Source organism: Pimephales promelas, chromosome 17 (genome assembly GCF_988280905.1).
Source record: "Pimephales promelas chromosome 17, fPimPro1.hap1.1, whole genome shotgun sequence".
Lineage (NCBI taxonomy): Eukaryota > Metazoa > Chordata > Actinopteri > Cypriniformes > Leuciscidae > Pimephales > Pimephales promelas.
This window is the reverse complement of record NC_142785.1, coordinates 20047939-20063907: the sequence shown is the minus strand read 5'-3', so window position 1 is coordinate 20063907 and position 15969 is coordinate 20047939. Positions and strand designations below refer to the sequence as shown.

At 37.2% G+C, this 15969-nt stretch overlaps 1 protein-coding gene across 4 annotated transcripts in view; it reads left to right on the top strand.

Moving 5' to 3' along the window:
* Nucleotides 1-15969, top strand: part of mpp7a (MAGUK p55 scaffold protein 7a) — a 100836-nt gene that overhangs the window by 33462 nt on the left and 51405 nt on the right. For 3 of the 4 annotated variants that reach the window (XM_039661374.2, XM_089122095.1, XM_039661376.2), the window contains 4 exons: nucleotides 803-921; nucleotides 8209-8286; nucleotides 11349-11429; nucleotides 14603-14734. In XM_039661374.2, the coding sequence (XP_039517308.1) occupies nucleotides 803-921; nucleotides 8209-8286; nucleotides 11349-11429; nucleotides 14603-14734 (410 nt within the window). Of the gene's footprint in view, nucleotides 1-668; nucleotides 690-802; nucleotides 922-8208; nucleotides 8287-11348; nucleotides 11430-14602; nucleotides 14735-15969 lie in introns of those variants that run through there. The other variant, XM_089122096.1, reaches the window with a different exon arrangement.

Genomic DNA, 15969 nt, shown 5'->3' with positions numbered 1-15969 from the left:
AGTGTTTTTTGGATATTTTAATTCTCATGTCTCTTTATGCTCATGTCATTCCAAACCTTTTTTTCTTGTGTGCAACATAAAATAATTTGAAAAAATGCTTTAAGTGTTTATTTGTCCAAGTGATCACAAAAACAGTTTGTTTACCAAAATTCTTCAAAATATATTTTGTGTATATATACATTTATATTTTATATAAATTATATAAAGAAAAATATATTTTATATATTTTTCCACAGAAGAAAAAGTCAGTCATACTGTTTTGGAATGACATGCAGGTGAATAAATGATGATTTTTGGGTCAGTTACTTTCTTAATAATAGTAGTCTTCATTTCTACCTTCCTCTGCAGTGTTTGCTTGTGCATAAGCATCTTATTAAGACCTGGGTGGTGTTTATGCTCGTTTAAACATCACAGGCATCCCAATGAAACTTTAGGGATTTGATTCACAGTTCCAGTTGTGATTCCTAGAAAAACAGGAAATATCCAGACAAAGGGAGGAAGTAAGGTGCAGCCTGGGAGAGGACTTTTTTTTTAACCTCAGTTTGACCCATCGAGCATGTTAAATTAAACTGTAATGTTTTCAATTTTTGGTTGTTGGCTCACTGATGTTTAAAGACTATACTAACGTCACACCATCTTAGAGGTTATCACTGGAAAATGATCTTCATAACTGATCTGACATGCTTCAGGTGACTGTTAATGCAGATTTTATGGGACTTGTTTGCATCCGTCTATGTTTTCTCTATGGGTATTGGGAGTGTGTGTCTAATTCTGTAATGTGTTTCCTGTATTTCCTCTGCAGGTCTGTATGAGCTGTTGTCTGCATTGCCGTCTCAGCTGCAACCTCATGTTGAGAGCGCAGATGACCGCTCCTTTCTACACGCTATGTTTGGGGAGAGGAGTCTATATTCATTGGTCAAGGTGAGTGTGTGAGAAATGTTAGACATAAAATACTCTAAGTTGTGCTATAACACACTAGGTCACTAAATCTCTCTGTAGTTGTATCATTATAATTTGTTGTTTAAGGATAGCTTTGTTTTTTGTTTAGTTGGTTGTATAAATGGTGATCTAAAAGCACATCCAGAAAAAGTCAAATCGTGATTATATTGAATGTGAACGGTTTCAGGCTTGAAACAGGGATGTAGGCTGTTGTTATTGCTAAATCTAAATCTGTGGTTAAGGCCAGTTTTAATTGTTTTGTCACTTTATTTACTTGTACTCTCCGGCTTGTCTTTTTTGAGTGTGTATTTACACAAGTTTTCTCATGCTACTTTTGGGAACTCAGTTTAATCAGGTTGTGCTGTGCCTGTGCTTATCGGCTTTCACTCGTTTTTCCTGCAGTTCCTTTAATTTGGACGTTTTTCTCCCCCTCATTTTGTCATGGTCCATCACTGCTGTCATTAAGGTTCAGATACATGTAATCATTGTTAATACATAGTTCACTGGCCACATTGGTCCCATTGTACATGCTGTTGGCAGAGGAGGTCTGACAGACAGCGGACCACAGTCTAAGCCAAAGACCTCTGCTCTCTTTTCTCCATGCAATTAAAGCAGGGTTTCACACATGTCCCACTGCACTCTGTTCCTCTGCCAAGGTGCCACTCCAGAGAGCCTTACAGGAAATCTGACACAACCTGTAATTTCCACCTAGTTTAAGTTTGTAGTGTGTGTGCCTATGTAAGACAGAGGGGAACATGAAAGCAAGAGAAGGATAATTTGGAAACTTTTCCTAGAATATATAAACTCTTCTAGTGAGAAGTAAATAGTTTGGTGACACTTTACTTAAAGCCTTTATGTATAATATATTATAAAAGTACTTTAATGCATTAATTATGCCTTTTAATGCACCTTATAATGCACTGTATTGTATCATGAACAATCGTAACCACAATTATGATATAATACATTGTTACAACTTTATAAAGTGCAATACTTGAAAACATGCAAACAGCCAATTTAAGCTGTAACAAGGAATGTACAAATATTATAATGCATTTTAAACTACAATTGGTTACAATTATTTATGAAATGATTACAATGTGCATGGTGAATACCTTTACTTAAATTCTTTAGTTTTGTATGTAATGCATTATAAGCCCAATTGTTATTTCCTATGAACTCTATCCTATAAAATTTGATTAATTTTTTGTATGGCTGCAATTACACTTTGATCCAATATTTGAAAATGTTTTTGATCCCCACCCCCCATTAATATATATATATATATATATATATATATATATATATATTAAATATTTATTAAATAAATATATATATATATAGATATATATATATATATATATATATTAAATATTTATTAAATAAATATATATATATATATATATATATATATATTTATTTAATAAATATTTTATATATATATATATATATATATATATATATATATATATTTATTTAATAAATATTTTATATATATATATATATATATATATATATATATATGAATTATTGTTTTTCATATTTGGTTTATTTTGCTTTTGCTTTTTCAATTTTCTTTTTATTTCAGTTTATAAACTTGACACAAACAGCTATAAAATCACTTCCATTCTCACCATATTAAAGCTTTCCATTTGCAGTCAGGAAGTTCAAATCTCTCACCTACTTATCAGTTTATAACACAGATGGAGACGTCTGCCCTACTGTTGAGTGTGAGATGCTGAAGATGTATTTGTTGGAGTCCCCGCCGCTGGCAGTTACGGCTATAGCCAACATTTTCCTACTTAATACCGAGCCACCATATTAATGTTTGTGAAGTCTCTTAAAGAGCAGCTGGTGTCTGATTCTGATTCTTTATAATCTGTATTCTGCATCCAAAATAAATTTCCAGAGTAATACAAAACTTGGGCATTCAGTGTCTGGACTCTGCATGCTCCAGAGTCAACAAATGCATATCTCAGTGCACACATACGCTTGAGTGAGAGTGTGTATTTTTATGTGCGTGCACATGTGCATTTGTCAGGGTAACTGAATGTGCTTGGGATGGAATGCAGACATATATTATGCAGTATATGTTTAATCCATAAAGCCACTGACATATTACATTATGCGCAATTAGAGCAAATAGTGCTGGGTTACGGACACAAACGGGGGCAAGACCTCGTCTGAGGAAAAGTAAAGTAGGTCTCATACCATCTGAGATCATATTCTACCTTTACACGACGGACACCTTATTTCAACATCTTTCATAAGGAAAGTATGGGCTCTGTTGGCTATTTTTGGATGATCTCACTGTGTTCACAATGCTGTAGCTGCCATAAATCTGAATTGGCGTATTGCAAGTGCCACACATGCAGTAAATGGGTGTCATTCATTTGAGTTGTGAAAATGGATATTAGAAATGAGGAATAAACTGCAAAGATTGTTGCCCCTAATTTCTGGAATGGATATGCTGGTTTAAATGGTAATGTTATTGAAGTTGTAAGTTCTGACATGTACCTTTTACCTGGAACATTAACCAGTGTTCTCATCTTCTGGACTCTGCTTGGTGTAGAATAGTCAGAAAAAAAGTCTCCATAATGAGGAGTTAAAGTTGTGTGTCTCACCAGTCTTGTATGGTGGGGTTTGTGTAAACATCCATCTCTGACAGGCATGTCACAGTCAAGCCCGTCTGTCTGCAGGCCTTTCCTGTCTTTGCTCTCTGAAGGTCTGCGATCAGTTTGAGCGTGAGGTGATGAGGTGCAGTTGGGCCACTGGTGCTGTTCTGGGGCACGCAGGCTTTGGACTGTCAGGGGTTACTTGATCCAGCTGCTCTGGTCATTGAGAGACAAGCGGAAGAGAAGAAGTTGAGATCATTTCAACATTATGGGTGTTCATTATATTTTATGAATGTGTTATATTTTATAAATTTTAAATTAATACTTTTCAGGAAGGATGTATTAAAGGAGTAGTTCACTTAAAAAAAAAATTGCTGATAATTTACTCACCCCATGTCATCCAAGATGTCCATATCTTTCTTTCTTCAGTCGAAAAGAAATTAAGGTTTTTGATGAAAACATTCCAGGATTTTTTTCCATATAATACACTTTACTGGGCACCAAACGGTTCAAAGTCTAAAAGACACTTTCGGTGCAAACTGTTCAAAGGGCTTTAAATGATGAAATGAACAAATCTTTTTTCATGTCATTCAATAAACGAATTGACGAAAAAGATTCGTTCATTTTGATGAACAAGTTTGAACAGGAGAGTCACGAACGTGCATCACAGAACAGAGCAAGGCGACCATTTGAGCTTATAAAACTTAAACCTTGTTTTTTTTTTTTTTAAATGAGTGATCGTTTCGCTTGATAAGACCCTTATTCATCGTCTGGAATCGTTAAAAGCCCTTTGAACAGTTTGCACTTAAACTGTCTTTTGGACCTTGAACTGTTTGGTTACCAGTAAAGTGCATTATATGGAGAAAAATCCTGGAATGTTTTCATCAAAAACCTTAATTTCTTATTGCCTGAAGAAAGAAAGACATGGACATCTTGGATGACATGGGGGTGAGTAAATTATCAGCAAAAGTTAGTTAACTTTTTTTTTTTTTAAAGTTAACTACTCCTTTAAATTGCTTAGTGACTGTAAAGACGCTCTAGTTTAAAGTCCCTGTAAAGTCAAAGTTAAGTATGTGTTCTGAGTTTGCCACATCACAGAAAAATGTGTTATTAGCCACCCAGCCAAATTTGAATGATAAAAAAAGCCGGCAAGTACATAAAATAAGCTATCAAAATCATGAAAAAATGAGCAGTTATCTCTGTTCTCAAACGCTGGGGGCGTATCCGCTGGCTGTGCTGAAACCACGCCCACTACTGGGAAAGCTGTCGACGGTGATATTAGTTGAAACTGCTTTCGCGACGGGAGGATGAACACTGAGGCGGGAGATAGTCGTTTCGGCCCCGTTCACCAGTAACAGTGGATAATCAGTGAATCCCAGTTGTCTCTGAGGAAAGTTTATAAAACTATCCAGTGTAAAATGATCACTACAGAGGCGGGTGTTGGCGGCGATCCTCAGCTCTTCATCAAGGTTGGCTCTCTAAAAACCTCTTCTTGATGTGATCGTTTTTAGGGAATTTATATGGAGATATCGATCTGTTTTGTACATGATCGCATCCAGGTAGCCTATGCATGCCCGTGTCGAAGGCATAGCTAGGTAGCAAACTGTAGGCTCAGCTGTAGTAACTAATACTAGTACTGACAGTGCTCGCGATTGAGCGGTGAATGCGAATGTGCTCGGGGAGTGGTATTGTATGTTAGGGGAGAGATCAGACTCTGTGCGTCATCAAGCCCTGTTTTAGCCCCGCCCAAACAATCCGTAAAATTGCAATGGTGAAAAACTGTTTAACGGTCTAACTCCACATTTCAGTACTTCACAGTTCACAGTCTTTGTAATATGTTTTAGCAATACATATGTAACATTTATAATGTGTTTAGAACGTTTTTTGTAGAATTGCCTTTACAGGGACTTTAAGCATTATACTGTAAAATTATATTGTTCACTGTTATATCTGTAAAAATGAATTTATTTCAAATAAATGCTTGAAAAAAACGTATTAAGCAGCACAACAGTTTTCTATAACTTCTATAACTTTTAACTTCGATAATGTTTAAAAAAAATGCTACTTGAAATCCAAATCAAATCAAAGCTTTGCCATCAAGAGCATTTTACCCCAAATGTATATTATTTATTCCCAATTGGTCACACTTAATTCCTATGTAGTACCCAGCAAGACGTAGCCTTGATCTTGGACGCTTTCTATAGTCCTCCCTCCGTTGTCATATTCCTTGAATTCCACATCAAGTTTCCTTTCCTCCGTATCTGTCAGCATTCAGTGTAATTGTGTTTAAAGCTGTGTTTGTTTGGCTGCAGAATGCTCTTGGAGGACCCAGAGGCCAGACTGGCTGCCATTTCTATCACCTGCTTATGTTCTCTGCTCGTGTTTTGTCAAGGGCCTATGGGTATTTAACGTCTGGTCCAAAAGGATTTAGACAGCGATCCATTGTAACGTGTGATCTGAACCCTGACCGCAAAACATAGTGTGTTTATCGAAGCATTGCTTTCTTTATTCTTATGCTTTACTACTAAAGTTTAAGTCTGAGATGAGTTAAAAACTGCATAATTTTATGATGACTAGTCAAAGGGGGTGTTTGATTCCAGAGTTCGAGGGGTGTTTGATTCCTCGAGCTCGAGGTCCTTAGCTGATCTCGTTCTCGTCTCATCTGTAAACTGGGGGGTGTGATCAGTATTAGTGATCCGTATTGGTTGATACTGCTTTCAGAGATCGGTGATCTGCCCCTAAAATCCTGATCGGAGCACCCTTAGCGGAAATGAACATGCTCAAATTAAATATCCGATATCTACCGATAAATAATTGTTAAAAAATCACTCTACAAGGGTTGAATGTAGAAAGATGACTTTTAAAAAGTTACCTCAATTCATTCTTTTTAAAGAAAAGTCAATGAAAATAATGACGCAAAAACAAAAGCTTGGAGGGTAAAAACTACATAAACAAGTCTACCTCAGTCACACTGTTCTCTGTCCTACTGTGCAATTTTAGAGTCGGAAAAATGAAGCGATTGTTTATCGGTCTGCAAGGCCTCTGTGATGTAGTTGAATAGTGGTGCACTAATGCTTGATGGTATTACTTTGATTCATTGCTCTCATTTCCTGCTCTTTCTTTTCTGTGGAACGTGAGCTATGATCAGTGTAAGGGCTCTGTAATGGATTTTAAATGTCTGCTCTCTGGCGCTCCTGTGTGGACAGGCAGGTATCTGGAGAACGGCCCGAGCTGTAAATAAAGGCATCGAGTCTCACTCAGCCTCTGATGGAATCTAAACTGTACAGAGCAAGACCGCTCCGCCGCGACTCAGAAGGCCTAAACAGATGTTGCTCCCTGGAATGTGCAGAGACCGGACAGTTACGTTCCATCCTTCACTGGATCCCACATTCCATTCCTCCTCCACCGAGTGTGTATGAGTCTGTGTGTGTCTGAGTGGATGAGAAATATTTATGTCTCTTTTCTTTGCCTGCAAGTGTGTTTGCCGGTGTGCGAGAGATTCCTCTTCGACACCGCTGCTGTAGTAACAGACGGTGACCCTGCTTGGAGTTCAGTCCATTTTGAGTGTTGCGAACAGAGTGACTGAGAAAGCACAGTTTGTTCGTCACAGTCCTTGACTACGGTTCTTACACGGCCAAGCTTCACCACATCACAAGCTCCTCTGGAGAAGCAGATCCAGCAAAAATTGTATCTTTGGCTCTCTCCGCCCTGGTCGATCCAGGCTCATAGCGTTCCCTTCCCTCTCTGCTTCACCATGACAACTAGCCCGGTGGCGCAGTCGTTTGTCTTCTCTTGATAAATATTTAGTCCCCTTGGTAGCGGGAGAATTTCTCATTCACTACTGTGTGCCGTTACATAATATTTCACAGGACAAATTCCAGTCTAAACGTGCTGGTTGCTTCTGCATGGCTCCCTACAATGATGTTGTTCTGGTAATTCAATTTCAACAAGAATGAAATGGTTGAACAGATATTTCAACACACAGCTGTTAAAAACATGTCAGAAACAGTGCTTTTTGTTTCGAGAATACTTCATTTTTACATTGTGCTTTTAATTTGCATGCTAATCATCTGTTTTTCCGTTTAAAATATGAATTTCTGTCCATTTTACTTACAAAATCTGTCTGTCTTTGTCGCTTATTTGTACTGCATGCATTTGAAATTCTTATTTTCATCTTGTTTTTAACGTTTAAATAAGTTAAGTGATGAACAATGCCAAAAACGTTTTTTTTTTTTTTAAGCAAATTTCCATTTTCATGCTGTACATTATAGTGTTGTGCTGCCTAAGTTTACTTGTAATACTTTATTTTAGTTTTTGGTGTTTTATTTGAGTTTTTTAGGCAAAATTATTTATTTTGTTTTTTGGCCATAACATGAATATAATTATTGGTGTATCAGTATCGGTCTAGCTGTGTAGCTTAAGTGATGTGGAAAAGGAAAGTCATTCAAAGGAAAACCATAACAAAGGAAACTAAAGTTGTCAGATTTTGTTTAAAGATTACATTAAAAATTACATTGGTTATTTTTTGTTATCTTTTTATAAATAGTTCTCAATAACACCAGGAACATTAGGAAAGTAAATGGGGTCAGTTTAGATTCCACATTGACTTTTAAGTGATCGCTCTGTTTCTGGTTTCTCTTCCTCTGCCTATTAGATCCATGAGAAGTTGCAGTGTTATGAAGACCGTGCACCGACTCCAGTACTGGACAGCGCCGGCTCACTGGCTCAAAACGTGAGTGAACCACATGCACACACTTCCTGTTAAAAGCCCAAACACTTTTATGCTCATAAACTTTACACACTTCTGCATGGGTAAACGCGCGCACACATGCACATTTTGTGCCTGCGAAAACACATGCGTACGCAGACATGTCCCAGCATGTCTAGCTTAAAACTGTCTCCAGGAGGAACTTGTCATTAAAGGAAAGAGAAAATATGGCTGGATGTCTGGGGCAGAGAACACAAGTAGATGGGCTGCAGATGAGAGTGTGAGATGAGGCGTGAAGCATTGTGTGTGTGTGTCTGTATAAGACATTAGTCATCAGTATTATAAAACACTCAACATTTCAACTCTCAACGGCTTGCATAATGTAAACTGACTACTATATCAACATGGCCACATAGACACACACACAAACCTATGTAAACTTGGAAGAGTTTACTTTGGATGTGATCACAGAGAGGAAAGACAGAAGGAAAAAACACAAAGGCGATTCAGAGAGGAGCACCTCAGGTCAGCACTGACTTACTACTTTGGATATCCAGACAGAAATGCATTTTTGCATTAAAAGATGCCACATCTGTTCAAATAAAGTGTTTTGTGCACCAATCTGCATCATCTGCTGATCTAAGAAGAGCTTATCAATCTGTTTCCTGCTCACTCATGTCTCAGTGGGCGGCGGTAACAAGTCCTCTCGTGGTTTCATAAATCTTGACTTCCGTTACGGAACTTTCTCAACCTGCAGCTCAGATCCGCCCCTCAGATTTACACTTTCCTTCGGTGTCCCTGAAGGTCCCACGCAGGGATAACCCGATATCTGTGTGTGTGTGTGTGTGTGTGTGTGCGGATACGGTCCATCAAAGGGTCGAACAGCCAAAGCAACCAAATTACTCAGAGTCCCCGTCCCCCCCCCCTGTGTTTTTTCAGACGTATCATTTTCATCCGTTGCTGTGAGGAATATACGGCATGCTGCTGTTTTGAACGCTGTAGTGGGTTTGCCGCCCCACAGCTCATTCGAGTGTTAAGTTTCACTAATGGAGCTTTAATTTATAGTGTAGCATAAAATGCCATTTTAACCTCCGCCTGGCCTACGATGCTGTCTAGCACTGACACAGCAGGCAAGCTCCTATCATGCACACGCACATTTCCATCAAAAGATTTAGCAGAGATGAAATGCACACTATTCTTAACGGCAGTATATCCTATGAAGTTAAGTAGCAGGTGTGCAGTTCTTATTCTGGCCACAGTTAGGCAGTAAAGAGTGTTACTTCCACAAGCAGTTCTCAGTCTGGATAAAAACAATTGCCAGATTACAGTCCTCATTGTGTCCTGGTGTCTTCCATTAGACTGTGGAAAAATGGAGCGCTCCAGAGCCTGTTGGATGATACTCTCACTCATTCCTTTCAGATACAGAAGACTGTTCTGGAGACGTCAGTCAGACAAATACATAACAACTATGTCAAATTACACAAGAGTAGCAAAACGATATCCCTTATTGATTAATAGAAACCGCTTGTAGAGTTATTTTATATGGTCATTCTGTTGCCAGGCATAATACAGATGTCATAAGCCAGATGTACTGTGATTTTTGCTGTCTGAAACTAAATTCTCAGATCCTAAAAGATTACTTTTGTAAGACAAAAGGACACTTAGTGTAACATTTGCACTGAATATTAGTCAGAATTGTGTTTTGGGCCACATTAACAAAGATCAAGAAACTGTTTCTTTTGAAGCAAATGAAGATTCTAGGTTGACAAACTACAGTAGTCAACATTTGATGTGCACCAAAACCATTCATCAAAGTTATACATGAATTTTGAGCCAAACCTGTTCTTGTCTTTTTTTTGATCCACTTCAAATGTTGACTACTGTATATGGAGTTAGAGGAACTTATCTGTCACAAACTATTTTTAGACCGATACACAAGTCAACAAAATGTGTTAACAATATTCTAGTGGTTTTTGGATATATAAATTCAAGAATTGTACATATTGTGCCTTTTAATTTGAACCATTTATTGATGGTTTCATGTTTCATCCGTTTTTATTTTATTTTTGAAATATTCATTTATCGGCCATTTTAACTGCCGATGCCGATAGTTTGGAAAATGCCTAATATCGGCCTGCCGATAAATCGGTCTGGCTCTAGTTAATGATCAACATTATGTTGACTGAACTAAAAATAAGAATGTTTCAACTTAATTTAAGGCAGCACCTTTTACAGTTCTTGGACGTTTACGTCATTTAAAACTTAAATCACATATTTTGATGAGTTAAAGCAATGTAAAAACGTATGTTGCCATACTCATAACTTATTGATCATATTTCATTTTTTTTACAGTGAACTTAAATCACTTAATTATAATTTTAAACTTGCAACCATGCATTTATTTAGGTTGTGATAACAGGTCCCCTGAATTACTGAGTGCACAATACATGTGTAATCATATAGCCATGAAAGACTGATGCCTGTTCTGTGCATGCTGTTTTTCTCCATATGTGACCTCTGCTTGCCACAACATCAGTTGCAGTTGTTCGTATGTATCTATTGTACACGATGGAGTTTGTGTGTGTCACTAAAGGTCACTGTCACCATTACTCAACTGAATGTCACCTCCCATTTGGCTGGTTACTGGAAAAGCCTACTGACATCCCAAGGGAGTGATTCTTCAAACACTGATTACAGCATTTCAGCAGAATCACTCCACACACACACTCACACATCCAGAGTGAGTTAGGTCAGTAAAAAGGTTGTGGCCCAGGAGTAACACTTCAAATGGATCTGGGGAACAAGCCCATCTCTCTGTCTTTCTCCTCGCTTAGAGAAACGGCAACGTGTCTCTGAGCCTCATTAAGTCTGCATCTGTGCTGCTATAAATCTCTAAATCTCTTAAACATACACACACACTCTCCACCTGCTACCTGCCACAAGAGAGACAGTTATACTCCAATTATTCATAATATACGCGTTCATGTCTCCATGACCAATGCATGTATTCATGGAAGTTATAAACGCTCATTTTCTCTCGCTCTCTGGTTTTTCTTTCTCTTACTATCTCTTGTCTTTTTCTTCAGTTGACAGAGGAACTTCAAGGAAGAAGTGCAAGTAATGAGATCAGAGAGCTTGTCAAGCTACTGTCTAAACCACATGTAAAGGTAAGAGAGTAAATGAACACTTTTAGCATAGATATATATAGATATATAGATAGATATACAAAAGCTGAATCAGTCATTACTTCAGTCTTCATTGAGTAATGTAAAAATACATTTATATTTATATGCAATATATAATATATAAAGATTTATGTTCTGTAATGCTGTTTTTTTGTATTATATATATATATATATATATATATATATATATATATTAAATAGAAAAATAATCTTTTATAACATTATAAATAATACTTTGTATCAGGTTAATAATTTTTGCTCAACATTTTTACATTCTTTGACTTGAATGGCAGTGCATCTGACCTTTAATCTGTAGTCTGGCTATATCATCATAGTACTCTCTGCCCTTATATTCCTATAGTCTACATTCCTCTCTTCCTTAGTCTAATTGTCTGTCCCTTATGTCTTTAACCCAATGTCTATTGGTGCTGTGTAAAGCGCTAGCAGATGGCTTCTAGGGACTAGAATGGCGTCTCTGTACGATAGTAACTGTATCACTCTCAATTAGTGTTGAAATGATCCATTCCCTGTGACCAGACATAAATCAGAACCTATTAAATGATCTCCTTCCTCCCCCCTCCTTTATGATTCACACATGAAAAAACACATTTTACTCATATTAGACCCGCTTACTGACTTATATTGACATTGATGAAAGCGGCAATTACAGCAACCCGTGTGTTGCGGAAAGAAAGAGCTGCTCTGGTTTGACTGAGAACGGAGGAGCGAGAAAGAGGAGATGAGCGGCTCACAAGTTTGTGGAGGAAAATGGATAGAACTGTATTGCTTTGCCCTTTTCTCTTGTGCTTGTGTGTGTAGATTTTGTGCAGGCGTGTATATAGGTAGTTATTTTGCAGGTTGAATAATGACTGTTCGTATGACAAACTCTTTCCTAATGAGAGCTGCATGCCCAGTTACATTTCCCAGACTTTATTTGAACAAGTTCAGCAATTTGTTATTGTAGGAGGCCCACTATAACTAATTAACATGCGCGCACATATACACGCATTGCAAGAGTATATGAAGAAATGAGTTACTGCTTTCTACCCTCAATTCACTCTTTTGCCACCTGGCCTGATGCTGACCCCATCCCTACGACCTCAGGAGAGTGTTTAGCTCCACAAAACTGTGTGTGAGTGTGTGAGAGAGACAGGATAGTGAATTTAGACTAGGTTGTTGGAAGGTAGACAGACTCTGTGGGAACAGAGTGGTGCTATTACGCTCCCTCACAATTTCACTAATCAAATGTAAGAGGCAGAGAAATGTTAGAATTTTCCTGAAATAATCCTGCATTTTTCAGAAGCTTTAAATAATGCCAATCCTAGTGTTCCTGAAAATATGATGTTTTCACTACTCATGTACTGTATTTGATAGGGACTAGATTGACATGTTTTCTGAAGAAAAAAATTTCTCTATGGCATCAATGTAGTTACTACATTGGGGTCGGCATGGCAAGCTGCAGTTTTCTTTGTCCATACAATGTTTTAGGAAAACTCCCGAAAGCCAAAACACAACGCCACATCAATTTTGCCCTCAGAAAATGAAGACAAAGAAAGAGTAATGGGGTAAAAATGAGGTTGCAGATGGTTAATGCCTTGATGCTTTAACAATATTTATACTGTGATATTTTATTCAAGTGTAAGTGTAACACTATCTGGTGTAAAGTGTTTTTCTTTTTTTCGATCTTTTATAGATCTGTTCTGAAGAATGAAAGGAATGGCGATTAAAAATGTTCCATATCAGTTTGCTTAAATAACGGCACCATTCAGTCTAATCTGCAGAGCTGTGTTTAGAGTAGAAGCAATCTACCCTATACTGTAGAACAATGTGTATGTTCTGCTTTACATCTTCAGAAATGCTTGGCTTGTAGACATTTTTTTTTCTGTCTCTAGTTGTTTTAAGTTGTTTACATCTCATAATATACTCCCTATCTTTACAAATAGGTGTTGATGTGGTTGATTGGCATGTGTATAGTCCAATCAGAGATGAGGTTTGATATAAGAGTCTAGTGAAGCGGCTCATAACTATTATTTGTCAAAGAATTGGATCACACTCCTCACACTGTTTTTCCATGCATGTTGTAAGATCTCAATGGAAATATAGTTTCTTGACAGAAGTAGGCCTACTATGTTTTCATCATGTATGTGGACTGCAGATATGATCAGATGTAGCAGCGGTGGTATTTGATTTATTAAGTATTTTGATCCAGATTCTATTTTTATATTTTACCTGCCGTTTTCTGTGAAGATTGAAGTGTTAGTTAATTTCCAGATAATTGCATCCAATTGTCATTACCCTGGACTGATGAAATTGACTCACTCCCTAGACGCATGCCTCTCTTGCTCTGTTTGTTTCCACCACTCTCGCTCGCTCTCCCATCTGTTCTGCTTTAGCCACATGTTGAGTGTTGTTCTGGAGCTTTATCCCATGTCATAAAACAGACACATTTCTTCTCTTCTCTGTCTTGTCTCTTCCCTCTTTTTTTTTCTTCACTCTTATTTTTTTTTTATAACTGAAAGATGGTTTTATGTTGGAAATGCAAGGGAGAAAAGAAGCAAAAGAAAGAAAAAAGCTGCAGCTGCATTTGACACAGCATCGTTAAAGTGGCTCGGTAATGAATCTCTGAATGCCGTCATTCTTTAGCTATAGCTCGTTCTTTGAGAGCTGAGGTGTGAAATATCTGAAATGGCTGAGAATTTCATTGCCTTCTGTCCATCCATCTGCTGTTAAGTTTCCTCACCCCTTGGAAACTCACAGCAATGCTGCTGTATTCCCAGCAGGATACTTGTAATACTCATAATAATCTAATCAAATGAAAGATGGTAATATGATTGGTCTTGATTTTGTTTCAGTTCTTTTTTTTTTTTTTTTGCTGGCGATGCTATAACAAACAACTTTGCCAAAGATGGTTGTAGTGAAATAGTAATGGTTATCAATTCAAAAGCAGCTTTATTTGTCAGGAGGAGGTAGTAATCTAAAGCAGACCTCTAAAGCTCCATGATTTATGCTATAGGATTCAAGCAGATGCTTGGAGTATCAAGGCTGAAATGATTAGCCAAAACGAGTAGCTGCACAAAATCAGTCAAACGACTACTGTTTGTCTTACTGTGTGTGTTTCTGTGGGTTTTTAAGTGTACAACTCTTTCTCGTTGCAGAGTTTGTTGTCTGTTCATGATACTGTGGCCAGGAAGAGTTACGATCCAGAACTTCCTCCTTTGCCAGATGACATTGATGATGAAGAAGACTCTGTCAAGATCATTCGACTGGTCAAGAATAAAGAGCCTTTGGTGAGCCTCACACTTACAAACACATGTAGTTTTCCACATACTGTCAAAGCCAGACACATATAGGCTGCCATAATTCAAGCATACGTAGTGGAAAACACTCTTGTGAACATGAAGCACATTAATAAATGTGTATTCGCATGATAGTGTTAGTGATGTGTTTGGCTCACACTATCTGTTCACCCATATCCTCTAGTTCCTGAGTGACCACATATCCTCTGCTTAAACATGACAGGCCACATTCCGCATTACATTACATAGAAAGCAGCTCTGTGTCCAGTGGTCTCCTGCAGTGTATAGATGTATGTGTCTGTTCCACTTTCGCTTGCGTGTCATTTACAGCTCTCTCTAAGCCAGATTTTTGTCCAAGTTTGCTCTTCCATTTCATCTAATTTCTCAGTGAGCTGTCAGAATCAGGACCTCTGTTTACTTGTATTGTCAGCAGTTACCCAAGCCTGTTTGGCTTAAGGCTGTACTGTACTTGAAAGTGACAATGAATGAGCACTGACATCTATTTGCATTCTCAAGTTTTGAGAAATAACAGAACGACATTTTAGATCTTCTCGTATTTAGCTGAGCATTTGTTGGGCTTGTGGGAAGATTTATTGAAGGTTGTAGTGTTGCGTAACACTTTTGGACTGATGTTGACTTTCTAATTTCTTAACTTAAAGTGCTGGTTGTCGACCTGACAGACCTTATGTTTAATTTTATACCCAGTTTATACTGAATTGTGCCAACATGAAGGCTAATTTACTAGAATTATAATATATTTATTTTTTGAAAAGCAATTTATAGGGTACTTGTTTTTAATAGGGTTTCACTTTTGATCAATTTAATGCATCCTTGCTGAAATGATTTATAATGTTACAAAACATTTTGATTTTAAAATAAATGCATTTTTTTAAACTTTGATAATCAAAGAGTTCTGAAAAAATGCTTTACATCATGACTTTCAACATTGATAAGTAATAAGACATATTAACTTCTTAGGCACTAAATCAGCATATTAAAATGATTTTTGAAGGATCATGTTACACTGAGTAATTAATGCTGAAAATTCAACTTTGCCATCACTGGAATAAATTGCAATTTAAAAAGTATTAAAGTAGAAACGGTTATTTTAAATAGTAATTTTTTTATCCACAATATTACTGTTTACTGTATTTGATTAAATAAATGCAGTCTTTGTGAGCATAAGAGACTTTTTCAGAAACTTTAAATGTATTTGGTAGATAATG